This window comes from Theobroma cacao, chromosome 9 (genome assembly GCF_053813885.1).
Source record: "Theobroma cacao isolate CCN51 chromosome 9, ASM5381388v1, whole genome shotgun sequence".
Lineage (NCBI taxonomy): Eukaryota > Viridiplantae > Streptophyta > Magnoliopsida > Malvales > Malvaceae > Theobroma > Theobroma cacao.
The window spans coordinates 285,260-311,736 of record NC_142647.1 but is presented as its reverse complement, the minus strand read 5'-3'; the positions used below and the strand labels follow the sequence as shown (position 1 = coordinate 311,736).

General features: G+C 37.6%; 7 protein-coding genes across 12 annotated transcripts; 5 read left to right on the top strand and 2 right to left on the bottom strand.

Annotated features, from left to right (window-relative positions):
- Window positions 1–1,185: 1,185 nt before the first annotated feature.
- On the top strand, window positions 1,186–2,927 carry LOC18587606 (Plastid-lipid associated protein PAP / fibrillin family protein). The gene is made up of 4 exons (XM_007011499.3): window positions 1,186–1,548; window positions 1,700–1,823; window positions 1,939–2,118; window positions 2,488–2,927. Exons 1-4 carry the CDS (start codon window positions 1,336–1,338, stop codon window positions 2,676–2,678), a joined length of 708 nt encoding a protein of 235 aa, XP_007011561.3. The 5' UTR covers window positions 1,186–1,335; the 3' UTR covers window positions 2,679–2,927.
- Window positions 2,928–3,326: 399 nt separating this feature from the next.
- LOC18587605 (uncharacterized) lies at window positions 3,327–4,654 on the bottom strand. Of its 2 annotated transcripts, none has more exons than XM_007011496.3 (3): window positions 4,524–4,654; window positions 4,283–4,412; window positions 3,327–3,739 (listed from the first exon to the last, which is right to left on the bottom strand). In XM_007011496.3, the coding sequence occupies exons 2-3, from the start codon at window positions 4,410–4,412 to the stop codon at window positions 3,483–3,485; spliced, it is 387 nt and encodes a 128-aa protein (XP_007011558.3). In that variant the 5' UTR covers window positions 4,524–4,654; the 3' UTR covers window positions 3,327–3,482. The 2 variants fall into 2 exon arrangements, with proteins under 2 accessions (XP_007011558.3, XP_088666307.1); XM_088810181.1 differs by having other exon boundaries at window positions 4,304–4,412.
- Window positions 4,655–4,779: 125 nt separating this feature from the next.
- LOC18587604 (methyltransferase) lies at window positions 4,780–8,203 on the top strand. Of its 4 annotated transcripts, none has more exons than XR_016028516.1 (9): window positions 4,780–4,995; window positions 5,081–5,112; window positions 5,219–5,361; window positions 5,453–5,519; window positions 5,679–5,756; window positions 6,216–6,361; window positions 7,228–7,298; window positions 7,592–7,642; window positions 7,918–8,203. XR_016028516.1 is itself a non-coding variant. In XM_088810180.1 (8 exons), the coding sequence occupies exons 1-7, from the start codon at window positions 4,929–4,931 to the stop codon at window positions 7,265–7,267; spliced, it is 573 nt and encodes a 190-aa protein (XP_088666306.1). In that variant the 5' UTR covers window positions 4,780–4,928; the 3' UTR covers window positions 7,268–7,298; window positions 7,918–8,203. The 4 variants fall into 4 exon arrangements, 2 of the variants coding, with proteins under 2 accessions (XP_088666306.1, XP_007011557.3); XR_001929420.2 differs by having other exon boundaries at window positions 7,865–8,203; XM_088810180.1 differs by lacking the exon at window positions 7,592–7,642.
- A 150-nt stretch (window positions 8,204–8,353) lies between these two features.
- Window positions 8,354–12,019, top strand: CRY3 (cryptochrome 3). Its single transcript, XM_018127201.2, has 12 exons — window positions 8,354–9,315; window positions 9,402–9,541; window positions 9,647–9,871; window positions 9,977–10,102; window positions 10,208–10,282; window positions 10,443–10,559; window positions 10,665–10,711; window positions 10,786–10,862; window positions 11,018–11,163; window positions 11,273–11,396; window positions 11,496–11,545; window positions 11,660–12,019. The coding sequence occupies exons 1-12, from the start codon at window positions 8,904–8,906 to the stop codon at window positions 11,867–11,869; spliced, it is 1,749 nt and encodes a 582-aa protein (XP_017982690.2). The 5' UTR covers window positions 8,354–8,903; the 3' UTR covers window positions 11,870–12,019.
- Window positions 11,979–16,125, bottom strand: LOC18587602 (uncharacterized). 2 transcript variants are annotated; one of them, XM_018127202.2, is made up of 8 exons: window positions 15,995–16,125; window positions 14,537–15,538; window positions 14,203–14,263; window positions 13,950–14,071; window positions 13,301–13,391; window positions 12,849–12,896; window positions 12,350–12,437; window positions 11,979–12,263 (listed from the first exon to the last, which is right to left on the bottom strand). In XM_018127202.2, the coding sequence occupies exons 2-7, from the start codon at window positions 15,523–15,525 to the stop codon at window positions 12,399–12,401; spliced, it is 1,350 nt and encodes a 449-aa protein (XP_017982691.2). In that variant the 5' UTR covers window positions 15,526–15,538; window positions 15,995–16,125; the 3' UTR covers window positions 11,979–12,263; window positions 12,350–12,398. The 2 variants fall into 2 exon arrangements, with proteins under 2 accessions (XP_017982691.2, XP_088666305.1); XM_088810179.1 differs by lacking the exon at window positions 15,995–16,125 and adding an exon at window positions 15,747–15,924.
- LOC18587601 (Tetratricopeptide repeat (TPR)-like superfamily protein) lies at window positions 16,101–22,135 on the top strand. The gene is made up of 7 exons (XM_018126412.2): window positions 16,101–16,431; window positions 16,518–16,660; window positions 17,153–17,344; window positions 18,113–20,893; window positions 21,055–21,289; window positions 21,544–21,635; window positions 21,742–22,135. Exons 1-4 carry the CDS (start codon window positions 16,426–16,428, stop codon window positions 20,679–20,681), a joined length of 2,910 nt encoding a protein of 969 aa, XP_017981901.2. The 5' UTR covers window positions 16,101–16,425; the 3' UTR covers window positions 20,682–20,893; window positions 21,055–21,289; window positions 21,544–21,635; window positions 21,742–22,135.
- A 477-nt stretch (window positions 22,136–22,612) lies between these two features.
- Window positions 22,613–25,992, top strand: PEP (RNA-binding KH domain-containing protein). The gene is made up of 6 exons (XM_007011477.3): window positions 22,613–23,131; window positions 23,301–23,544; window positions 24,463–24,611; window positions 24,703–24,966; window positions 25,367–25,561; window positions 25,693–25,992. The coding sequence occupies exons 1-6, from the start codon at window positions 22,766–22,768 to the stop codon at window positions 25,897–25,899; spliced, it is 1,425 nt and encodes a 474-aa protein (XP_007011539.3). The 5' UTR covers window positions 22,613–22,765; the 3' UTR covers window positions 25,900–25,992.
- The last annotated feature ends 485 nt before the right edge of the window (window positions 25,993–26,477 follow it).

Genomic DNA, 26,477 nt, shown 5'->3' with positions numbered 1-26,477 from the left:
GTACAATTGAATATTTTATACCTATTCATGCATCTACAATTACAATAAATATATATACTTTTTATCATTGGGTAAAATTTCAATTAATAGATATTAAAAATAAATAAATGTCACGTGTTTGTGATTTATTGAAAAAGTGTTTTTTTAGATTACACCATTTATATGTAGAAACAATTTTATAATTTCAGTATATTTAGTTATATATTCAATTCTTAGATATCTTTGCTTAATTCGTCTGACTTTTCCTACAATAAGTCATGACTTTTAAATATTATTTAGAATCTATGAGTTTTAGATTTCTTTGATTTTCGAGGAATAGGGAATTTCTTATTTAAATGGAGAACGGATGCATTTAACCAAGAATTAATGTTCTATAAATGAAGTGTACAAATTTCTAATAAATAAGTTTATTTATCTTCCATTAATTATTATTATTATTATTATTATTATTATTATTACGAGTTCTATTTAATACACTTATCACTCATTATAATTATAGAATGTGATGTTTACACTCAATGGTGGCATCCTTTATGTACAAATTGTGATGGTTGTTGATTGGTGTAGTGAGAAATATTGATAACAATAAAATAAGAAATACAATTATGGAGAGCTCAATCTCATATAAAAGGTCTAACCATAAATAAATAATATATGTTCGATTTAATGATTATTATATTAAAAAAATCAAGATTTAATGTTCAAATTCCTTCTTTATTCCTATTAGAATCTCTTCATATATATATAAAATAAAAAAATTTCTAATTATAAGTAAGAAAAGTTAGATCAAATTATGTAAGTTACATATTTGGTTAAATAAATAAAAAAATAAAATGTTAAAATCGATTAAGGATTAAAGTCAATCAATTCAGTTAATTTTATAAAAGAATCAATAAAATCAGTTGATAAAATTTTTTAATCGATATTATCGATTTAATGGATTGCTTATAGATAATCCACAACATTACAATTATATACAATTGAAGTAAAACTTATTAGTTAAAAATTTTAATTGGGTGGGCCTTCCAATACGGTGCTCAACTACCGCTTGGCCACTTACTTGTCATCATGGCCACAGCCTCAAGTTGCGCAGCCCACATTCACAAAGGATAATGCAGAAGTAAAAATCTGCTTAGGTGGCAGCACGTAATCCAGTTCTTAACGGGGTGGTGGATCCTTATCCTTGTCTGATTTCCATGGCGACATGGCGACATGGCATCGCCATCATCATCATCATCATCTCAATTCTCTTAAGCGAGGGAGAGGACAGGCAGGAACATCTCTCTTTCAAGGTGAACATCATCTCATCTGCCATAATAATAACTAATATCCGCCATGGCGGCTTATTCCTTCACTCTGTCATCCTTCTTCACCCAACCTAAACCCTCCATTTATGGATCGAAACGCTTTAATCTGTCGTTACAATCTTCGTTTCCGCTCAAGTACCAGCATAACCAGACTTTGAGGATTGTTTCAAGTTCGGTTTCAATCTCCAATCCGGGACTGCGAACCGGCCCGGATGATCTAGTTGCTTCTATTCTCTCCAAGGTTTGACTCGTTTTGAAAAGTATCTGCTTCATTTTCTTCATTCTACATTTTAGTTCCAGGATTATTTACATATTTTAGTATTTTAGTCATTCCTCTACTTTTTAGTCGGTTGAGTCTGGGATCAGACGATGAGAACTGAATTATGAATTAGGTGGTGCAAACGAACGGTGGGGTTTCACTGACCAAAAAAGAGCACGAAGAGGTAGCTGAAGTAGCTGACGAGTTGCAGAAATATTGCGTAGATGAACCAGTAAAATGCCCTTTAATCTTCGGAGGTAAAATCAAAAGAGAATTGTGCTGTTCAACAGCCCAAATTTATGTCACAAATCATTTTTTTTTTCAAGTTTTGGATGCTCTGACCAAATGTAGCGGGGGGATTTGTGTTTCCAGAGTGGGATGTGGTTTACTGTTCGAGGCCTACATCACCAGGAGGCGGCTACAGAAGTGCATTAGGCCGCCTCTTCTTCAGGACCAAGGAAATGATTCAGGCTGTTGAAGCTCCTGACACCGTCCGAAACAAAGTCTCCTTTTCGGTTTTTGGGTTTCTAGATGGAGAGGTTTCGTTGAAAGGTAGGCTCATTGTCCAATTATGAACATAACCTTGATGCTATTTGCATTTTCCAAGCCAGGGTATGGCAATTTTGAGGACATTTTTCTTCGATCTGTCAAACTCAAAGACATTGGACACTGATTTCTTGCCCCTAAATAAGATATGCGGCAGTTCTCATTATCTTTCATGTGTTTTAATTGGCATGAATTTCTATATACTAGCATGCGGTAAACTAATTTTAAAGAGACACCCACTGACAAAACTTGGCATTGCCATGGCGGCCATCTCATAGTTTTCTGACTAATAGAGCAAACTGAATTAGGGACTCAATTTATGTGGTGTGAAATTGTGGATGTCAACTGATAAGTATTCATTCATGCTATGTACAGGAAAGCTGAAGGTACTGGATGGTCAATGGATTCAAGTCATTTTTGAGCCACCTGAACTGAAGGTAGGAGCATTGGACTTCCGATATGGTGGTGAGAGTGAAGTCAAGCTGCAGATCACATACATAGATGAGAAGGTCAGACTGGGAAAGGGCTCCAGAGGTTCCTTATTTGTATTTCAAAGGCGTGGATAGGTGTGCAAGATTGATACTTGCAGATTCATAAACAGAATACTTAAGATCCTTATATGCTGCCGAAAGTTGCTGTTGTTGTTGAAACTGGCGCAACTGGCGCATGAGAAACCTTAAATGGACATAACCATACAATCTAACTTGTAGGGTCGAAATGCCCTATTTTGCCTGGTCGTGGATTTGGAATCCGTGTGTGATTGTGCCAATGTGTATCCATGCATCTAGAGTATGAAGGATTTGATCTTGCAGATACACGCACACAGTTTCAACATTGTTCTATATGGTTAATGCGAAGTTGCATGTATGGGCATGCTTGAGTATTAAGAACATCATTTTGATGGATCAAACATCAAAATTTAATTTACTCCACATGATATGCTGAATCATGCTTGAATCTCTAGTGTATAGTGAAGATGGAATGGGCAAAGCTCAAGATTTTATCATACATCAGCCTTGATCAATTGATCTTCACAGCAGAGGTAGATAAATAATGAACCATCCATTACTAATTAATGGAAAATGATTCATATGGCGATACAAATACAATCATCACACTAGCAAACACCTTAAATGGACGAAATCATGCAAAATCTAGGTGATAAAGGAGAGAGCATTTCACAAACACAGAGGAAGTCCAACAAACTGGAAAAGTTCTAGAATCCAAAGTTTTTCAGACAGTTGATTTACTGAGCAGAATAACTCAAATATATCTTGCATATTTTTCAGAACAAACAATACTGCACCTTTTGAACTCTGAAATCCAGGTCAGTTCAATTAATCAACTGAAAACAAGACAGATGATGAAAGTTAACCGGGGCCGACTTTGGGAATGTCATAATGCTCAGTTAGATTAGCCAAATACTGGTTAAATTCCTGAATGCGATCACGGTGTGATTTGCTCGCCATCTTTGCCAGTCTTTGAAGCTCAAGTTTGTGCGTCTGCTCCAGGAATTTTCTTTCAGCTGGCGTAAGATGATCCTCAAAAGCATGAGCTTCGCTGCCATCTTGTTCAGTCTCATGGATAACCTCCTCAGTCTGATCTGTTGACAACCCTGTCTTTTCACCTGTCAACCTCCAAATTTGATGAACAAGGTGTAAGTGAAGGCATCAGATAAGCGAAAATGAAGGAGAAATGTACTCCATAAGCAAATCCAGAAGCAAAATCATGATCAGAATTTCAGAAAGTCATTATCAAAGAAGAGTATTTCCTTTAGAGGCCATTGCAAGCTTATTTATCTCCGTTCTACCAAAAGACCAAGAGCTCAAGTTTGCAAAGAGTTAGCAGCGCAGATTCCAATCTTCCAAAGTCATGACTTTGAAGGACATAATTTGCACATGAAGCAGGAAGAAGGCTCAATAAAAAACGGAAATAAGTCCTAAAAAGGTTTATTCCTGATTTCTACCTTGATCAGCTTGGACAGTAAGAAAACCACACCTTGCTCTAGAAAGCTTAAAGCTTACTGAGATTATTCTGCTTAATCATAGATTTTTAACACCCAAAACTAATCATCCAACTCTTAAGATTTATATCAAGAAAGTATAGAGATAAATGTCTGAAACAGACACAGAAGGAGGAGATAAAGCAAAACACATGAGGTGGAACCAACTTTGGGAATGGAAGGCAATACGGTGTTTGTGTCTGTTCTTCTTGTTTTTGGAAATGCCATCTGCTTTAACGTGGAGGGGTTTCCCCTTCAGCCTCAGTCTTCCCCCGACAAAGTTCTCGTACGCCGACATCTAAAGATAACACAAATGCAACAACTAATATACTTCGTATATAAACAATGATACGAAAGAATTTTTAGCTGAGAATGCAAATATGCAAGGATTGGTATTTGGGTTACTCACTTGGAAATACCTCCTGTCTGTATTAAGGACAATCTTCGCGTCGTTTCCTGATTCTCGACGCTGAAGAGGTTGTTTTCTTCCTCCGCAGCACCCAACAGTCCCGCAGGTTCTGGAAACGAACGAGGCATTTCCAGAATCCATACCACAGACCTTTTATAGTGAAAAATGAACAAATAAATAAAAAGAGAACCACCCTGACTTAGCCTCGAGAAACGCTGTCGTTTCACCCATAGTACATTTACCACAACGTGGGGGTTCGGGTGAGTGGTCACCAGACTCATCACCATCAGAACCCATTGCTGGTAAAGAAAAGTTACAGTCTTTATGTACCAAGAAAAAGAAAAGCTACAGTCTTTACTCTTGACGCCGTTGCTAGTAGTACAATTATAATACCAAAAGTTAGTGATGGCAATGGCGATTTCAGCGTGTGGTGCTTGTCTTCAGTGGAAGAATTCCAGCTCTCATTCTTCAGGTTTTTGTATCCTAATCAGAATCAAACTATTAAATATTCGTCTGCAACTTTGTATTAATCTCAATTCTCGAATCAAAATTATCAGGTAAAGGCTGCAAATACACTGGTCAATCCGTGGTAAACTTCCTGCTCCGCCCCCTCTGTTTCATGTCAAATTCATGTTTCAAGATTATAAATAACAGCTAGTAACAACTATGAGGCTTCGATTGGTGGGACTGGGCAGAGAGCATTGCCTGTTCGAATCCTATCGGTAGGAAAAAAGAGGTCTCCTGGTGTGCAATTACTGGTGGATGAATATATCGCAAAGCTCAAATGTTATTGTCATGTTGATGATGTTCAAATTCGGTCCAATCCTAAAAATGCACGGTACTCTTTCCTTTATGTCTTTATGTGCTCATTTTTTATGCCATCTAAGAACTGTAATTTTATGGGTGAATTTGTTCTTGACTTCTTGTAGCAATGCGAGGGCTCAGGTTGATGATGAAGACACGGCTGTTGTCAACCTTATCAGGTCCGATGATTGGGTAGGGCCTCAAACACCATTCAACTTAACTTCTTATTTCTGTTTGCCTGCTTGTCTTCCAGCTCTTTATTAGGCACCTTTAACCATTGTAATGTTCACAAATTTAGTTTTGTTGGAGCATTCAGCCTTGATTTGCAACTATTTACCTCTCTACTTGTAGGTGGTGATGTTGGATGAGCATGGACTAGATATTGGGTCTGAGCACATGGCCGAATTGTTAGGAGATGCTGGGAATACGGTATGGAATAAAAACCATTACAATGATTATTGGGAATGAATGAAAATACATTTATCCTGTTGCTTAAGTCTTATTTGAGTATATGAAACCAACTGACTGTGGAAAATACTCAGAACTAAATTGGCATCAAATAGCTTCTGGTAAGTTAGGTGCGTATGCAGCTGGAATTGTAAGTGTTGTCATACATATTTTGCATTGCTCCTTGAGATAGATATTAGCCATCACCATCAAGCTCGTTTCTAGCTAGATACCACCTTCCATTTATCAGATGCTTGAAATTGCAAATGTTTTAGAAGCCAGAACAATTCTGGGATCATATTCACTTTGTGATCCTTGATCACAATGCACTGATATAGGACATTATGAAGCATACTTTGTAACTCCGTATTGGTTGAATTTGATATTTAAAAGACTGACTCATGTATAGTATAAGTGTTTTTGCAATTTTCCATGTTATAGGGAGCTTTAAGGTTATCGTTTTGCATTGGTGGACCTTATGGTCATGGACAACAAATACGAGAACGTGCAAATGTATCAATCAAGTTGTCTTCAATGGTATTGAATCATCAAATTGCACTAGTTGTGCTCCTGGAACAACTTTATAGGTGAGAAGAGGTTAACAGTTCCATCTTCAGTATCATCTCATACATCCAATCTCATGGAACATTGAAAAACATTCATTACAGAAATCATATTTGTTGGTTATAACTTATAACAAACAATGCTAATTTGACATCAAGGTGATTTTTAGTCATGTTTGTTCATTTGCTGCTTGCAGCCTTCTTCAATCTAATTTTGAATGATAAACGATAATTCATCAAGAAAAGAAAAAAAAAGGAAAGAAAAAGGTGGTTCCTGTCACCATAAATGAGCAATAATTTTAACTATCTTGAAGTAAAAGCTCCTGGTGAGATTTTTGTAACTGTTTAATCATCCTCAAGGACCGTTTTCCAACCTAAAATTTCCCAGCTACTTCTTATAGAACAGGGGTTTGAATTTTGATCCACTTAGGTGGAATCGGGACTATTGGTTGGTATAGTGATTCTGCTATTGCTGTCCTATGCAGCATATCAGAAAGTTTCAGTTGCCTTTGTGTTTGTGTCAATCAATAGTGCAGAAGGACTCATCTCTCATTGTTGCTTGAGCTGGATATAGATGGGAAGTTATTGAAGATATTATTGAGATAAGACAATACTTGGATTGTTAGGAGTGGTTGCTTTCTCTTAACAGTTAATGGTGGATGGTTATATTGTCTGGTCAAATTTGTTAAACTTTATTGAACTCTTTAGGTCTGGGTCACAAGTGCAATTATATCTCGTTTTCCTCTTTTGCTTTTCTTTTTGGGACATCATTCGTGAGACATCTTAAACTTGCTCTGTTCTCTGGATATTGCTTAGTGCTTAGCAGCAACCTATGTTTTATAACTCTCTGCCCTTTACCCTATGAGAGTTGATATATAATTTGATTTCAGGTCATGGACTATTCTGAAAGGACAAAAGTATCATCATTAGCCATCTTCATGTTGTGAATCATGGCACTTAGGTAATTCTGAAATCATTATCTGATGCTTCTCCTCCTTTACACTATTTGCTTATGCTATGGATATGGTAACTGAAATGCTCTTTTCAGCTCTTCCCCTCTCTTTCCCAATCTTTTACATCATTCCTGGTCGTAGAATAAGGCTAGGTTGGTGATTGGTGGTTGCTTTGCCCACGTTAAAAAACAAGCCACTAGGAATGCACCATGCATGTGATTAGGCACGAAATCTCTTCATTCATTTTCCCCCTTTTTTTGTTCCAAGATATAAAATTGAAATCTTATGTTCACTTGTTCAGGTTTATCATTAATTATCAGGCCTTCAGAAAGATTAACTCCATTTGTCACAGGTAGTGAGTTAAGATTACTTAATAGTTAGCTAATCTACAGTCTTCATTTCCGTCAGTGTAGCATTGTTCTTACCATGTTCTTTGTGACCCTGTTGCCTTAATTGAACCCTTAGCTAGTAATAGACGTATGTACCCGTACTGCACTTCTTTTGTCTATCTATTTCTTTTTCTGGTTATATAATGGTACTTTCCTTTTCTATCATTTCACTTCTGCATGTGCAGATTGAAGTTTTCATGAAAACCTGCATTCCTGTTCTTGTGATTGGCAATTGCAGCAAATGGACTAGATTGGACTTATCTGTGTTTGCTGCAGACTGACGCAACAATTTTGGTGAGGCATAGACAAAGTTTGGAGCTCGTTGAAGCCCTCACCATGTAACTGATGCCTTTATTGTATCATCTACTTGCAGCTTAGAGACATCTTGCATCACTGAACCATACAAAATTGTAGGTGTAAAAAACTTTTCCTTCATGTTCAAGGCAATCTAATTGTTGAGTAAACTATGAACAAACAAGAAAGAAAATTTGTTGGTTGAATGGAGTGAATGTTACCAAGAAAAATTGCGTTGTCTTGATCAATGATTGCTCTGACTTTTGGCATTCCTAGTTCGACAGTTTTGTCCAGCAGCAGGTTCTATCTGGATAGGCTTATCCTGGGGAAGTTTGATTAGTCAAATGAGTAGCTATTCTGATGTCAAGATCCAACATCATACATACGATGAAACGAAAGACATGAAACCCGAATAGCCCAAAATGCTGCATCAGTATGGTCGAGAAGCAGAAATTGTCTAATGATATCTGTATTCTGTATCATAAATTAGACGAGATGTGTTCATATGATTCAAGAAGAGATGATGCTAGTGCAACTATGCATCTTTCTTTTCCAAAATAGGAAAGCAAACCTTGACTGCACCTTTGTCAAGGAAGCTTCCTTGCTAAATTTACAAGCATGTTTTATTTTTTTCATAAAAAAGGCACAGGACAGTCTGTAGATCATGAATTGGACCCCAAACTGTAAGGGAGTTGGAGCCTGAAGTGGGCCAAGCTGCATAATAAAGCTGGCTTAGAGCTTGTCATCTGCTGTCATTCAAGTCTGGGTTACTTTTTGAAAGACAAAGCTGTGGCTGCTATTGAGACAAATCCGTTGAGAAATTTAAGAACCTGTCTACAGGTTAAGAAAGCGCCACGTCCTTCATATCCACATTTCAACTGCCTAACTGCTTAATAGTTTGCCAGCTACAAAGCCCCAACTACATGCAACATGGCCATTCTTCCTTCATCCTCTTTACTTTCACAGAGAAAACTGATCTACCCGTCTTCGATATTTGCATATTCAAGTCATATTAGGTTCCGTCTTGGCTTCCAAATCATGAATTCCACTTCAAAATCCGAACCCAAATCCGTTTCTTCTTCTACAATCTACCAGGTCCCGGGACTAGACTCCCATGAAATGGACAGCATTGCGGAGAAAACCTTTGAAAGGTACTCATCAAAGACAGTGAAGAGGAACGGGAAAGGGATTTCCATAGTTTGGTATAGGAATGATCTGAGAGTGTTAGACAACGAGGCTTTGTTTAAGGCTTGGGTTTCTTCTGAGGCCATTTTGCCTGTTTACTGCATCGATCCTCGTCTCTTTGAGACTACCTATTGCTTTGGTTTCCCAAAGACTGGAGGTATCATTTCTGAATCCGCCATTAGTATTACTAATAATACTATTATTTTATTCATTTCTATTTTCTTTCCATTTGTTTCTTGCTAGCTTTGAGAGCGCAATTTATTATTGAATGCTTGGCTGATTTGAAGAAGAATTTGATGAAGAAGGGCCTTGATCTTCTCATTCAACGTGGGAAGCCAGAGGACATTCTTCCTTCTCTTGCAAAAGCTTTTGGAGCTCACACAGTTGAGTGCCTACCACTTCAAGCTATAAATGAATCTATGGTTTATAATTTCTTTCTGAGTCATTGAATTTACATAATGCGCATTTTTGAATACTAATCTAATCAGGTATATGCACATAAAGAAACCTGCAGTGAGGAGCTACAAGTTGAAAGACTGGTCACGCGAGGTCTGAGAGGGGTGGTGTTATCACCTGCTCAAGGGAATTCTACGAGTTCAAGTTCAACTCACAATCCTAAGCTAGAACTTATATGGGGCAGCACCATGTATCACTTAGATGACCTTCCAATCAGTATCAGCAGTTTGCCAGACGTGTATACTCAGTTTCGTAAGGCATGATTCTACATTTTGTCATTTTCGGTTCATCATGGTTTGGTGTGAATGACTGTAAGAAGGTTGTGTGTGTTAGATATTGTTAACAGAAGTTAACACTTGCAGTCTGTTGAAGCCAAATGTGCCATACGAGGGTGCATCAGACTTCCAAAATCTCTTGGGCCAGCTCCTAGTATCGATGACTGGGGACATGTTCCTTCAATTGAGCAGCTTGGACTTCAATCAGAAAAGGCAAGCTAACATGCCATATATAGTATGCATACAAATATTCAACAAGCATTGAGAATGATAGTGTTTATATGAGTTTTTCTTTTATTATTCTTCTTCAAATGACAGGCTACAAAAGGAATGAGATTTTTGGGAGGCGAAACTGCTGCATTGAGCAGAGTATCAGAGTACTTCTGGAAGAAGGCAAGATGAATTGGCTCATTTACCAATTTACTTGCATGATATGTGTTAGACGGAGAATGTAATACTATAACATGGGCAGTTGATAACAGGGAGGTAAAAAGAAAAAATTGCTCAGATTTTGCTGCCTTCCTTAATCAGTCTCAATTGCATGCGTTTATAGGACTCGTTAAAAGTATACAAGGAGACAAGGAACGGAATGTTAGGACCTGATTACTCAACGAAGTTCTCTCCATGGCTTGCTTCAGGAAGTCTCTCTCCTCGATTCATATATGAAGAGGTTTGCAAACTTTCTGAACTTTTCCTTTGCTGTTGTTACATAACCATGTTGTATGATGGAAATGATGATTTTAACTCAGGCAGGTATTTTGGTTAATGCTATTAGGTAAAGAGATATGAAAAGGAAAGGCTAGCGAATGACTCCACATACTGGTACCTTCCATTGCTCTTGCTGTCAGCGGAAAACATTTCCTTCCTTACTCTTCTCAGTATGAAATTTGTTGCAGGGTGTTGTTTGAATTGATATGGAGGGATTACTTCAGATTTCTTTCGATCAAATATGGGAATTCAATTTTCCATTTAGGTAAAGATCGAAATTAGTTGAATTTCTTTAGGAGTAAATTAATGTTTTTGTGGTGAAATTCTGTCACTGTTTGAGTAGAAGACCAACTTTCTTTGAACAAATGCATATGAATCAATGGTCATTATCATATCATTTGACAAATTTAGCTATTGTAGGTGGCCCCAGAAAAGCGGAAAGGGGATGGAGTCAAGAACAAAAATTGTTTGAATCTTGGAGAAATGGCTGCACCGGGTACCCTCTTATAGATGCAAACATGAAGGAACTCTCAGCCACTGGATTCATGTCAAATCGAGGCCGGCAGGTAAACAATCCTTAGATAACACCTACATCTTCATTTTGTTTTTCTGGGAATCCAGCATGCTGTTAAACATGTTTGCAACATTACCAATGGCTAGTCTACTCATCTGCAGATTGTATGTTCCTTTCTTGTTCGAGACATGGGAATTGACTGGCGTATGGGAGCAGAATGGTTCGAAACATGCCTTTTAGATTATGACCCATGTTCCAACTATGGAAACTGGACGTATGGTGCAGGTGAATTCACATGTGCATTTCCTTTCTTAAGCATCTATATTTAGAATCTAGCTAGCCTGAGGTCTTATCCTAACATTAACTACTGCTCCTTCTTCTAAGGAGTTGGAAATGACCCTAGAGAAGATCGCTATTTCAGCATCCCAAAGCAAGTACGTGCACTTTGATATCTAAATTTCTGAACAAATTTTCTACTTGCATTTAGATTAGTTTGCTTACATCAGTTCTTTTAAGCAAAAATATTGTTAAGATAAATGATTTTTCAGGCACAAACATATGACCCTGAAGGCGAGTATGTGGCGTATTGGTTACCAGAGCTTCTTGCCCTTCCCAGAGATAAGAGGAACTTTCCTGGAAAATCATATATTGAGCAAGTTGTACCTCTCAAATTCGGGAACACTAACAGGCATCATAATCAAAGCGTGGGGAGAAGAAGCAAATCTGGTGGGAGACAGTTCCAGGGACACAGGAGATGAAACAAGGAAAAACATCCAAGGGGAAACATATTTTACATATTCTGAATATCTTTTAAATATCATTCTCGCATTTCTTTCGATCAATTTCACCTTGGAAAGATGATAAGAATTGGTAATATAGCATTCATTATTTTTGAGTTTAAACAAAAATTATGTTTGTGTGTGGAGCCAAGTGGCTGAAAAGAATGGACATTCACCCAGCATCAGCATGGTATGGGGAAACTACAGGCGCGAACTAGATCAAGGGCGTATAAAATTGAACATTTTTGGGTGACAATTACAACAGCAGCTCCATCTGGCAACTGTTGTGTATATTGTATAACTACAATGAAACCAAGTTGATTCCTGTGGAATTGCTAAACCTTTTGCCTGTATAAAGATCTACGCCGGTCTTCTGCAAAGACAAAAAGGTATTCAAAAAGGAATTCTTATTAATCGAAACTTTGAGATATCAATCTCTTGTAGTTTATGAACACTCACCTCAGATTTGGAAAACAACCACTGCACTCTAAATTTGTAATAGTGATATTCAAGTCTTTCTCCTTTTGGCACCAAAGTGAGATCTCAGCTACACAGCCATTGACAGAAGGTAAGAGAATTGTTAATATAAATTATAAAGCATGAATCAATAAGCAAAACTGTAATCCATATAGCACAAGCCTCTAACTTTAGCAGTCGTGGAAACATAGTGTTATTTCTTAAATTTCATGACAAAACATGATAAACCAACCCTGTCCTAGATAACTTAATTATACTATGGAACCATAAGCCAAATTTTAATTAACAATAGAGAAACCAGGCCAAGTAAAAAATAGCCAGTGGAGACAGAAGGTAAATCCCAAGAAACTACAATGTTAAACAATGAGGTTGTGTTTGTCAAATAAATCAAATGCAACACTTCCAATAGCCTAACCAGAAAGACATTCTCAGCAACATATTCCCAAAAACTGCTCCAGAATCGTAAATAAAGGGGACATACCTGTTCTATGTACTTCAAATGTATTAGAACTTGTTCTGTTTCCAACTCCTAGAAAAAGGATAAAACTATATCATTATGTAATAATAAGGTCCATTACAAACAGAAGGAGGGAAGAAAGAGAATCTGTTTATGGAAAAAACAGACCTTCTAGAATGTTCATTACTTATAACAAAAATACCCAAGAAATAAAGTTCGTTCATTCAAAGTGCTTTCATTTGTCTAGATTAAGCTTTTGGTAAGAACTAAGCTCACTACTAGTGAAATACAATAGAAAAACTGTTTAAGATTTACGAAGAAAAATGCATGGAAAAGTAGATGACGATTTAAAGTGCATACTCACAGGCACACCACACGACATATCTACTCTTGTAACATGCAAGACAGAATGTAGCAGAGCAAACCTCTTACTAAGCAGGAAGTGTTCAAAATAATAGAGAAGACTAGAAGAATACCTGAGGAACAGCACAATCAGCGTGGGCTGGGTCCCAAACAACAGCAGAAGAACAGTCCCAGTCATCAGTTTGGACTTCAGAAAGTGGTGCCCTGTATTATCAGGGCTTCAAGTAAGTAAAAGGGATGTATGAAAGTGATGCATGTATTTTTTTTTTACTTTTAAGTGCACAATTACATTGGATAAGGGAAAAAAATTTGATAAAGTGCCAGTGAGATGCAAAATGTGCCTTCTCATTTAAAGAAAATAAAAAAACTTCATATCTGTGCTCCATAAAGTTATGTACCTATTGCATCGTGACAATATCAGTCACAAAATGATATGATAAGAAAATAAAAGAACTTCATATCTGTGCTCCATAAAGTTATGTACCTATTGCATCGTGACAATATCAGTCACAAAATGATATGATAGAGATTTTGCCTTCTTATTACAACAAATCTTATGAGCATTAGCCCATACAACAATAGCAGCAGGGAGGTAGAATTACCATGAAAATTTTTCCTCTATTTTTAGGGAAGTTAACAAAAGACAAACTGGTAGAATTGCTCTCACAATTGTTTTAGAATTTCCTCTAACACTTGTGATCCAGGTGGACTTTGCATCCCTACAGGATAGGAAAAGAGGAGAAAGTATGCATTTGTATTTACCTGCGCCATTTCCCACATGCAGTTCCTTCAACACAATTTCTTGCATCATCATAATGGACTTCTCGACATTGGAGCCAATTACTCAAGGAATTGGACTTGGAAAACCAGTCTGACCAGTGGACCTGAGAAGCCACAATACCTGTTATTCCACCCCAATATTTCCCAAATCCTATTTTCAAGATTTAGCTATTCTCAAAGTCGAAGCTTTACAGCCAAAGAAGATCCACTAGCCATGCTGAAAAAGATTTCTTACATTTGAAGCAACAGTTTCTGCTGGATCCAATTCCAATGGCTCACCAAAGAAATAATCATCACTGCACCATCAAAGAAAACAGTATTACAAAAGAAAGGATACTGTTAAAACTTCAGTTCACCAATAAATCCACATAGTAGGAGTATTCATAAAAGAGCTAGATAGCAAGATCAAGTAGAAGTTGTCTGGATATTTACCATAGCACTAGAACTTGGCTCCTATATAACCATCACAGAATACTCTAAATTAAAAGTTGGAAAGAGGAACAAGTACAAGAAACATATGCTTGCTAACATGTATAATATTACTTTGTAGATCTAAAGGTATAACATACTTAGGAACTTGACCAGACCACTCAGGAACTTCTGCTTGGAATGGTTTGCCAATTCTGACATGGGACACGTATGGCTCAGGGTATTTCAACATGATTGCTATTGGACCCATTTCAAATTTAGCTGTTGCTCTCCTCCAACTTGGAATAGGTGATTTAAGAAAGGAAGTTTCTTGGAGAACTTTCGAATTCATATTTGAACAGTGATGGCAAAACCACTCATCTGTTGGCAACTTCTTTAACCTAGGGTTCAAACAAAATATATGATATGCCTCTTCACAATGATCACAAAGTAACATTTCCAGTGTACTTTCAGAATTACCACACTGTTTACAAGTTTGGGTAAAAGCCCAATCATTACAAACTTCTGGAGGTTGTGTGAAAGGACTACTTGTACTAGACCACTCGTTTACAGGCAACCCTTGACTATTGAGAACAGAAATGCACAGATCTCTTATAGAGTGGTCTTCCTTTACCTCCTCTACTCCTTTAATATCACCATAGGGTTTATTGACTTCAGTCTTATTAGTAACACCAAAACAATCCCCCATCTTGCCTTCCAGTAAATGAAAACTATCAGATCTACTCGTTTTATCAGAGAGTATCAACTGTGATTCAGAATCATGGTCAAAACTCATAGATAATTTAATGTCTAAACCAGGACCACTATCAAGCCCTTGTGAATTTGCAAGAGCATCAGAACCAACTAGATCTCTTTCATATTTGTGTGCAGCAGTAATAGGACCTGTAGCAACCAAATTATTTCCATACAAGATTTGAGTCTTTGAAGGACTTCCGCTGACTGTAGATGAAGGCAGTTCATCTGCTTCTGGCTCACCAGGAAACACAATAATGGCGTTATTCAGAAGCTTCCTTCGTTTGCAAGGCAGAGTTGGTTCAGAAGTCATACATGTATTGCTGGCAGTCAGCAGCTTTGATCCACCGTGAAGGATTTCACCACATTCCAAACCCTGCCAGTGCTCTACAAACATATTCCTGCCACCACTGTTAACAGAACATTGGTTTCAACATTTGCAGATCGTTTCAGCACACACCAAGAGCAAAAATTCACCGATTAGAATTTAGTAAGTGTGCATGTTCGCAAAAATAAGATTATATCCAATAAACAATGATAAATTTAACAAAAACAAATAATAAATCTAAAATTTTCGAGTATATTGTTTGTCAATGAACACCTAGTGGAGTATCTTACAAGAAAGTTCAATCATTTGCAACATGTCTATATCTCACAAATATTCAAGTAGCGAATCCAGTTTATCCATTTTTTAGCGAATAATCAAAGTCATGGCTTAGATTGATTCCAACATATATAACGGAACAGAAATTAAACTTTTGTCGAGAGACAGAGACATGCAGCATCTTCACCGACAGAACCAAATCTTTGTCTAAAACAAATAAGCAACAAAATAGACAAGAACATCTTTCAGAAATTAGAATTACCGGGAAATTGAAGTAAAGATTTTTCCTTTTGCTGGAATTCTACTCTACAACTTACAAGTTGCAATAGAAAGGTGAAGGAGCGGTTAGCCTTTTAAACCGCGGATGTGGGTTGCACTTAGCGAGTGATTTTCGTTTTGTCTTTTTAACATAGGCGCCACGTGGGCTGATGTATCCGGAGATTGTGCACTGCAGGTGTACGTGAGAATCTCCAACTTACCTCCAAACAGAGGGGTTTGGGCTAAGGTCCCAGCCCATTCGAAGTCAAGGTCCAAAATCCAAGGAAACCCGGTAAGCCCAGGGAAAAGAGAAAACGGAGCAAAACTCCTCCGACTTCTGCCTCAACCGTGGCTGGGCAACCGCGAACGAAGAGGAAGTGATGATGCAGAGTTAGAAGCTACTGAGATTCCTTGCCCTACGAGGACGTTAATCCAATGGCCGTGAGTTCCCTTGTTCTTTTTTCTTCTTCTTTGTAAAAAAGAAGTATTGAAAGGTAAAAAGAAAATGGTTTTTTGAATTTATCCAGTTAGCAATTGCCTGTGGGGAATCAATGCCATGCTCATCGTCTCATGTTTTTCTGATTCGGTTCTTGAATCAAGCACTCGATTCCATTAAGTACAATGTTGCGCAGATGGTGGCCAACATTTTGAGCATTAATCCAAATGCAAGGTAACTTTTTTGTTTTAATTTCCAGATTAATCTCCCTTCCAAGTTTAGTTCAGCTATATCGTTATATTTTGTGGGGAAAATAACTTGAAGAATCTGCAATGTTCTTGTAGCTGTTTAACCATCTTTGCTTTAATTTGATTTGCTGTTTTAACTTTTGCTATGTAAATGTATTAATGGTACAGTCCAAGACAAGGAAAAGGGTACTTGGGGTAGGCAGCTAAACTTTAACTGAGGAGACTTAAAAAACTACGTGATAGAACAAAGAATAACCTACAGAGTGATCCAACAAACAGGACTCATCCTCTTAACAATTCCCAATATAGACAAACAACCACTCTGAGTTTCCCAAAAGTGTTTGTTTTTTGGATGGAACCATCCAATAGAAATTTTAATCAGCCTAAAGAAAACATTTTATGGAGTTCATTTTGTTGAGCATATTGCACCTTGCCTTGCATTTTGTTTTCTAATTTATGGACCTGAAAATTCGTGAAGGGCTAGTAAGGTTGAAAATCCACTTTCAGCTGTTGGAGATCTCATGCCAGCTACCAGTGATCATTATCAGTTGAGAACTCAAGATTGGTTTTTTAAGAAGAAAGATTTCAATGGCAAACAAGACCCAAAGGCAGTGTTCAATGTGTTAGATGCAACACTAAAGGAGAGTTTGGAGCGTTTGAAAATGATGAGGTTAGCTTTTGATTCTTTTTTTTTGTTTGGGAATCACAGCTTCTTTTCTTCTCCTTCTAAAATTTGAAACAGGAGAATTGCACAATCATTTAATATTGTTTCCATGCTCATCTCATACAACCAATGAGTTTAATGAAAACTAAGGAAACAATCATGTGGTGATTCCTATTATCCTTTGATGATTTGTAATCAAAATTTGAATGCTTCATGCATTTTATTTTTGCTTGAGCGCAATGTTATGACTTACTTGTGTCAATCTAACAAACATGGCTCAAAAGAGAAAGTGAACACTAAATTAATGTTATATGCAATATGTGATAAAGATAGTTTATTTCTTTTTTCCTCTTTTGAAATCATAGGCCTACTTTGTGAGTTTTATGACTTTTATAATGTCTAATAGATTGGATATACTACTTTGTTTTTAAGAGTTTCAAATATACATTTTAAGCATCTTGAAGACTTGAACTCATAGTTGAAGTAACACTTGCTTTATCTGCCTTTGGGTATAAATAATATACATATGTTGATATCTGGTTAAACTTCTTTAAATCAAGGCTGCATGTTGATGTTAAGAATGATCTTGCTCTTGGGATCTTGAAATTGTTTTTAATATTTATCTTTTATGTCAGGATTGATTGATTGTTAATTAAGACCTTCCAATTGTTTTACATAAGCATTTCGAGAGTGTTGGTCATGGATGATTCAATGACTTATAAATGAGAAAATTCTCACCTATAATGTCTTTCATTTCTATATGAGATTTTTCAGGGAAAATATATCATTGACAAAGTTAGGACTCAAGGTACGCACTTTGAAAGCTGATAATGCTGGACAGATAGCCATGATTAAAGATTTGTGTTTGGAGCAGAAGTTAGAAGCAGCTCTATGGTTGCGGAGGGAGATGATAAAGAAAGGTGTTGTTCCTGATGTGCCTACACACAATTATCTTCTAAATGGCTTGTGCAAAAAAGGTGACATGGAGAAGGCAGATTGGCTTATTAGGGAGATGCTAGAAATTGGTCCACCTCCCAACCATGTGACCTACAACACCTTTATTAAGGGATGTTGCCTTTCAAATGATGCGGATAGAGCCCTTTATATGTTCTCCACTATGGCTAGCCGTGGTATCAGGCCAAATAGTGTTACATGTAGTATACTTGTGCATAAATTGTGCAAGGGACATCTTTTGAGAGATGCTACAAAGCTTCTTGGGAAGATGTTAAGGAAGGACAATGGTGTAGCCATAATTCAGTTTTTATGTTCAGACGGGAAGTTGGGATCAGCTCTAATGTTGCGGAGGAAGCTGATACAGAAAGGTATTATTCCTGACATACTTGCACACAATTATCTTCTAAATGGCCTGTGCAAAATCGGTGACATGAAGAAAGCAGATTGGCTTTTTCATGAGATGATAGAAAAAGGCCCACCTCCAAACCGTTTGACTTACCACACTTTTATCAAGGGCTACTGTCTTATGGATGATATGGATAAAGCTCTCTATCTTTTCTCAGCTATGGCCAGCTGTTCTATTAGGCCAAATAGAGTTACTTGTAACATACTTATGCATGCATTGTTGAAGAGAGGTCTAGTAAGAGATGCTATGAAGTTTCTCGGAGAGATTTTAAGTGATGATAATGCTGGACAGATAGCCATGATTAAAGATTTGTGTTTGGAGCAGAAGTTGGGAGCAGCTCTATGGTTACGGAGGGAGATGATAAAGAAAGGTGTTATTCCTGATGTGCTTACACACAATTATCTTCTAAATGGCTTGTGCAAAAAGGGTGACATGGAGAAGGCAGATTGGCTTTTTAGGGACATGCTAGAAATTGGCCCACCTCCCAACCATGTGACCTACAACACCTTTGTCAAGGGATGGTGCCTTTCAAATGATGTGGATAAAGCCCTTTATATGTTCTCCACTATGACTAGCCATGGTATCGGGCCAAATAGGGTTACATGTAGTATGCTTGTGCATAAATTGTGCAAGAGACATCTTCTGAGAGATGCTACAAGGCTTCTTGGGAAGATGTTAAGGGAGGACCATGGTGAAGCCATAATTCAGGTTTTATGTTTGGACGGGAAGTTGGGATCAGCTCTAATGTTGCGGAGGAAGATGATACAGAAAGGTATTATTCCTGATGTACTTGCACACAATTATCTTCTAAATGGCCTCTGCAAAATAGGTGACATGAAGAAAGCAGATTGGCTTTTTCGTGAGATGATAGAAAAGGGTCCACCTCCAAACCATGTGACTTACAACACTTTTATCAAGGGCTACTGTCTTATAGATGATATGGATAAAGCTCTATATCTTTTCTCCGCTATGGCCAGCTGTTCTATTAGGCCAAATAGAGTTACTTGTAACATACTTATGCATGCATTGTTGAAGAGAGGTCTATTAAGAGATGCTATGAAGCTTCTCAGAGAGATTTTAAGCGATGACAATTCGCAAGCAACTTCAGATTTGATAACCTCAACTATACTTATGGATGGCAGTTTTAAGAGTGGGGATATGGTTCAAGCTCTTGGATATTGGGATGAGATGCTTCAAAAGAATATTCAGATTGATGTTGTTGCTTATAATGTCCTTATTCACGGATTTTGTTTGAGTCAGAACAGGAAGGTTGCTTACGGATACTGTGGTGAAATGCTTAGAAGAGGTTTACTTCCTGATGTTGTTACTTATAACACACTTGTAAGTGCTCTCTGCAAGGAGGGAAAATTTGATGAGGCTTGTCACATTCATGGTGTTATGTTAAGAATGGGTATTGCTCCAGATCAGATTTCTTATAAAGTAATTATTCAAGGCCTATGTTCCTGTGGAGATATTGTGAAAGCTAATGAGTTTCTTCTCAGCATGTTAAAGAAGTCCATACTGCCAGTGCCTCTTATATGGAACCTTATAATTCATGGTTATGGAAGATGTGGAGATTTTAGAAATGCATTATCTATTATAGATCAAATGCTATCATTTGGTGTTTCACCAAATATATTTACTTTTAATGCATTAATTCATGCACTAGTGAAAGGAGGAAATTTACGAAGTGCATATTCTGTGAAAAAGGAGATGCTTTTAAATGGCCTTTTCCCAGATGTGGTTACCTATAATTTATTGATAGGTGCTGCTTCTAACTTTGGACAGCTTGATTTTGCACTCCAATTACATGATGAGATGCTGAGAGGAGGCTGTGAACCTGATATAATAACTTATACAGAACTGATTAGAGGTCACTGGAAGAGAGGTAACCTGAGGGAGGCAAAAGAGCTTTTTGCCAAGATTCAGAGATCTGGTGTACAAATTGATCATGTTCCCTATGAGAAACTTATTAAAAAGTAGTGGAAATTGAGGAATTCTGACTAAGACATTTGCTCTCTATCAGAAGTGGTTGATGAGGAAAAAATGATTTATCCTTTTTAATCAGATACGGGTATCAAGAAAAGCAACACCCATTTTTGCTTTCAAGTCATGGTTTCGAAAGTCCAAGTTTTGAATGATGTCAAGTGTTTTGGGATTTTGGAGGCTGAGTCTTACATGTGTTCTTTAAGGAGGTATGCGTCTTTTACCGTCTATTTAAGCTTTTTTTCTTAATATGCTGAAGTTCTCTTTTATTTTGTATTTATTACAAGTTAATGGTAATTTCTAGCATCTCTCTCTTTCGTGCACATGAGCATGTGGTTTGAATCCATAAAGCTTTCCTGTAATCATTCAGTTCCAGGTGCTTGGCAGGAACTGAAGGCTGATTAAGACTGGTAGTTGCATCAGATAGGGATAACCTCCAGTTTACAACACATCCTGCTTGATCAGAGGGATCCCGAAGTAAGGTTTAAATCACCTCATGGTTTGGAAATTGAATTAACAGTGAGCAAGAGCACTGCATAGAATGAGGAAAACTAAATGCTTTGAGACTGCCAAAACCTTTTGTTCCAAGACACCTGAGGACCAAGGTATTTGTTTAAATTTATCTTTATTTGTTAGGCATTTTGATTTCTAGTATAATTTGTGATTCTGGGGAATGGAATAGCTCTCCAAAATCCTAGACATAGTTGCTAATTAGTCTCTTCCCAGGACTAAAATGGGGCTACATATTTTTTTTAAAAAAATGAAGAACGGGCTATGTGTTTTTACTGGAATATAGAAAAGAATGGGGGGCTACATTAACCTTCATCTTCTCAAGCTTCCCATTGTATGTGTATGGTAGATTCAGCTCATCATCCAGCAAAAAAGGGCAGGGCTGGTGGCAATGTTTTTGAGGGCCCTTTTAGTAGTGAAGATTCCCAATTTGGAAATGAAGTAAGATTGCATTGCACATAATCTATAGCTTGTTATATTTTTTACGGAAACATGGGTTTGTACTTTTATCTTCTACTGAGTACTCGTATCTATCTGGTTTATGAAGCACCAAGGTCCCCTACGATGGAGATGGCTGCAAAAGGAGGCTTCTTGAGCCCTATTTGGTCTCTACAACTACAAGGTATTCTGCATAGCGGAGACTGGAGAGAGATCATCTGGTGGCTCCATAGCTGACAAAAAGATAACCAATCCAATCCTGTCCATCAGCTGTAGGACATAATTGCAAATGGTGGTTTGGTGCTGATAGTTTGAGAAGCTTCATCAATAATGTAACTTTTCCTTCCTATTTGATCTTTTTATATGTGGATCACTGAGTTGCTTTCATAAGCTTCTGGCCTGGGTGTACAAACTTATTCATTTACTGTACCCCCATTGCTCGATGGTTGTCAAGCTGCAACCTCCATTTAAATCAAATATGCAATCAGATGTTTACTGTTTTAGTAGTATGTGATGATGTTGGAAGTTTAGAGCTGAAGAGTCCATCTATTCCATGCTTCAGCTGAGATAGGTACATTAGCAATGTTTCCTTTTGTAACTCCTTCATTTTTTAAAGAAATAGTCAGAGCTTCTCATAGAAATTGTATGTTCATTCAGCGATGATGTGAGGTTGAAGTGAACGGTGAAATGTCTGTAACCATATCATTTATTAATATGAATGATGCTATGTAACAACGATAATATTGTTAATTAATAATTTGTCATTAAGAGTTATTTTATCTAAATTAAAAATATAAAAATTTGGTTGAATGTAGTAAAAAATTTTATTTAAAATTTTTTTAAATATTATATAAGAAAAAGTTATTTTAAAAAAAAAAATTCATGAAAAGTAATTTTTTTAATTATTTAAAGGAAGAAGAAATACATAAATAAAAACCTCAAAATTTGTAGTATAAATAAATAAAAACCTCAAATTTTGCCGATGACAGGTGGGCATTAAGTCCTAGCGAAAACTGAACTCCTAAAGCAAAGCTTTAGCATTTGTCCAACTGCGACACCGCTCAACTCAAAGCCATTCTTTTCACTCTCGCAAAGCGCAAGCACAAAGAACAAGCTCGCGAAATAAAAATTCAATGGCTTCTAACAACAATAGCAAGGACGAAACTTCTATCAGCGTCCGCGCCGAACCACCCGCATCCGACGCTCCTTCTCCTTCACCTCCGGCGACGACCGCGGCTATGGCAGAACAAGTAACGGCGAAGCAAGAAGAGGGAGAAGAAGAAGAAGAAGAAGAAGAAGAGGAAGAATTGGAGATTAAGAAGGCGACGGTGGAGAAGTGGCCCGGGTGGCCAGGATGCAACGTGTTCAGGTTGATTGTGGCGGTTTCAAAGGTTGGGAGCATCATTGGACGCAAGGGAGAACTCGTGAAGAAGATGTGCGACGAAACTCGTGCTCGCATTCGCATCCTCGAAGGCCCCCTTGGCACTCCTGATCGCATTGTCTGTTACCTTTTCCCTCCATTTCTTCAATTCCTACAATAACTCTAGGGTTTTTCCCACAACCAAAAAATTCCATCTTTTTATTTGTTTCTCTTATTAATTGTTATTCATTCTGTGCAGCGTAGTTATGTCTTACTTACCTAGGGCAAAGTTTTTTTTCCTTTTCTAGGTTCTAATATCTGGAAAAGAAGAGCCAGATTTCTCACTCTCCCCTGCAATGGATGCTGCTGTAAGAGTTTTTAAACGTGTGGTTGGTCTATCAACTAATGAAGGTGACGTTGCCGGGGGAGCATTTTGTTCTATAAGGTTATTGGTGGCATCTTCCCAAGCAATCAATTTGATTGGGAAGCAAGGCTCAACTATTAAATCTATTCAGGAGGCCACTGATGCTTCTGTCCGGGTTTTATCAGAAGGTGCAATTTTACTCTTTTTGCAAAACATTTGCTACAATTGTTGCATGGAACAGCTTCAATGATGTTTTTCTTCAGTCTCTATATTGTTTCTTCATCACAATTTTTAAACTACCAATGTTGATTTTCTTCTTTGCGGCTTTGCTTGATGTTAAGTGTCGCTCTATCAGTTTTCTGGTGTGGTGGGCCTCTATTATTCTTGCTTACTGGGGACCTCTGTTTCATTCTACATGTTTTTAGTTTTTCGTTTCCCTTCTTATTGGAATTCTTTTAGCATTGACTACTTATACTTAGGTGGGATCGACATGTATTTAGCTCGCCATAAATTAAGGAAATGACCTCCACTGAGTGCGAGAATGGTGTCAGTAAGAGTAAAGGTAGAATGAAATTGAATAAGATTACCATTTCATAAGACATCTCAATTTAAAAGGCAAAATCAAGCAAGCCAATGCCTGACTTCTGCATTTCATCCTTTTGGTTTGCTTTTTGTTTGCATATACACTACCTGTTTATGGTTCCTTAAATTAGTTATCTACTAGAACCAAGCAAGGATTTTAAGAAAACTGACCTCGTTAACCCACTCGGATTAAGACTTTCCTAGCTGATTGTTAGAACCCAAATCTTGGTTTTCTATTTGCTAATTTGATGGGATATCTTGGTGGCTGAGACAACAGCCTAGTTGTGGCCACACCCTACCTCTAAAGTTGAGGTCTTGAGTTTAAATACCCCCCACCTTAACTATCAAATAAACTCCTCTTGTGGTATCTTCTTCTTCCTTTTCCTTTTCTTCCCTCATGTTGTATATTTCTGAACAAGTCCCCATCTTCTGTATATTTTACTTCTTTTTCTAAATTTGCTGTACCTTATTTCTTTCCCCTTGAATTCAAAGCAGCTTGGTTCTGAGATTTATATTTATTTCAGATGAAGTGCCATCCTATGCTTCTTCGGATGAGAGAATTGTGGAGATACACGGTGAAGCATTGAAGGTTCTTAAAGCATTAGAAGCTGTACTGGGACAGTTGAGGAAGTTCTTGGTTGATCAAAGCGTCATTCCTATTTTTGAGAAAACTGTAAGTGTTAGACCTGAAATTTCTACTTTACATGTTTGCAGAGTTGTAAGTGTTAAACTGCAAGCTGTACTGAAACATATGCCTTTGTCAGTACCATGCAAAAATATCACAGGAGCGTCCGGTTGATGCCTGGACTGATAGAAGTCAGTCCTCACTGCATTCTGCTTCTGCTTATCAAACTGGGATTGGTTCTGATTATTCCCTGTCATTGAAGCGGGATCCTTTATATGATCGTGAAGCTCATCTAGAACCCAAAATTCCTGCATCAGGACTGTCACTATATGGACAAGATCATGGAATTGGAGCAATACGCTCAAGTGGAGTTAGTCGTGCTGCTGCTCCTATAGTTACACAGGTTTGTCAATGTATTATCAACATATGAGAATGAGCTTTTAGGTAATTATTATGAAGATAATCATAATCATCAAAATTATGGCTGCTGCTGGTGTTGCTATGCTACATGTGCTCATTTCAAGAAAGTTTTTTATAGTATCTCAGGATACCTCTGCATCCATTTGTTGCCGGTGATAGTTAGGAAATGATCTCAAATGATAGAGGCTTTCTTATGTGTACTGTTCTGGCTTCAGTTGCATTGATAGAAGAATTGTGTGAATGTCTTCCCAGTCTTTCAGTTTCTTTGTAATTATTATTATTTTATATTCTTCTGGGCCAATTCTTTGTTCTTTTCTTTTTCTTTTTTTTGGTTGGCTTATTCTTTTTGGATTGAACATTAGCATGGGTACTCTTTGTTTTAGATGATGCAAACGATGCAAGTACCATTGTCCTATGCAGAGGACATCATTGGTGTCGGTGGATCAAATATTGCATATATTCGCCGTGCGAGTGGAGCAATCCTAACAATACAAGAGAGTGGGGGTTTACCGGATGAGATTACGGTGGAAATCAAGGGCACCACTTCACAAGTACAGATGGCCCAACAGTTAATCCAGGTAGCTATCATCAATTCTGTGTCATAAGTTAGATGAGATAGTAATTGTTGAGTGCATTTCCCTCTGTACAAATTCAGGTCTTAACATGTAAGATATCGTTTTAACAGCTTCAAGTGGTGTTCTTTTTGCAGGAGTTTATTAGCAGTCACAAGGAACCCGCACCAAGCATATACAGCAAGGTTGACACAGGGTTGAGTGCATACTCCCAGTTGCCAGAGACCACGTATAGTTCAACATTTGCATCATCGCATATAGGAGGGTATGGATCGTCCGGTGTTGGAGGCTATAGGTCCTCTTCCTCCTCCAACTTGGGAGGATATAGCAGTTTTAGGTACTGAGTTGCCGTAATGTTTTAAATGTGCTGGAGCCATTTTCTTTTATTTCAGTGAATAGAGATACTTGGAACAAATGAAGCTCTTTATATTTCACCATTTAAGATATGTATGGAAATGTGACTGCGTGACTTTGATGTGGAAATACCGGAGGACAGACAGAATAGAGATAGAAAGGGAAGTTGTTCACTCATGCAAATTAAGAAGACTGCTGGGACAGGGATAAATGATCACAATGGGTTAAGACCCATGTATTTTGTTGGGTAAAAGTGGAGCATCAGCCATGATATGGACCCCTTCGTAGGCCCGCTTAGGCTCAACCAAAGTTTGAAACCTCGACCCTTTCCGTGTTCCTCTAGCCCAATCATTACATATTGAACCAAGCAATGATCATATAAGTACTTTTATAATTGAATATGATACAGTTGGAGCAAATGAATATGTTGTAAATTCAGACGTATGGTGATCCGTGGACTCTAAAGTCACTGAACATAAAACTTATTAGCGACCACCCTACCGGGGCGCCCTTGCTTCACAATTCTTGTTCCATCCCTCCGAAACTTTGAATGTTGTATATTAAGTCT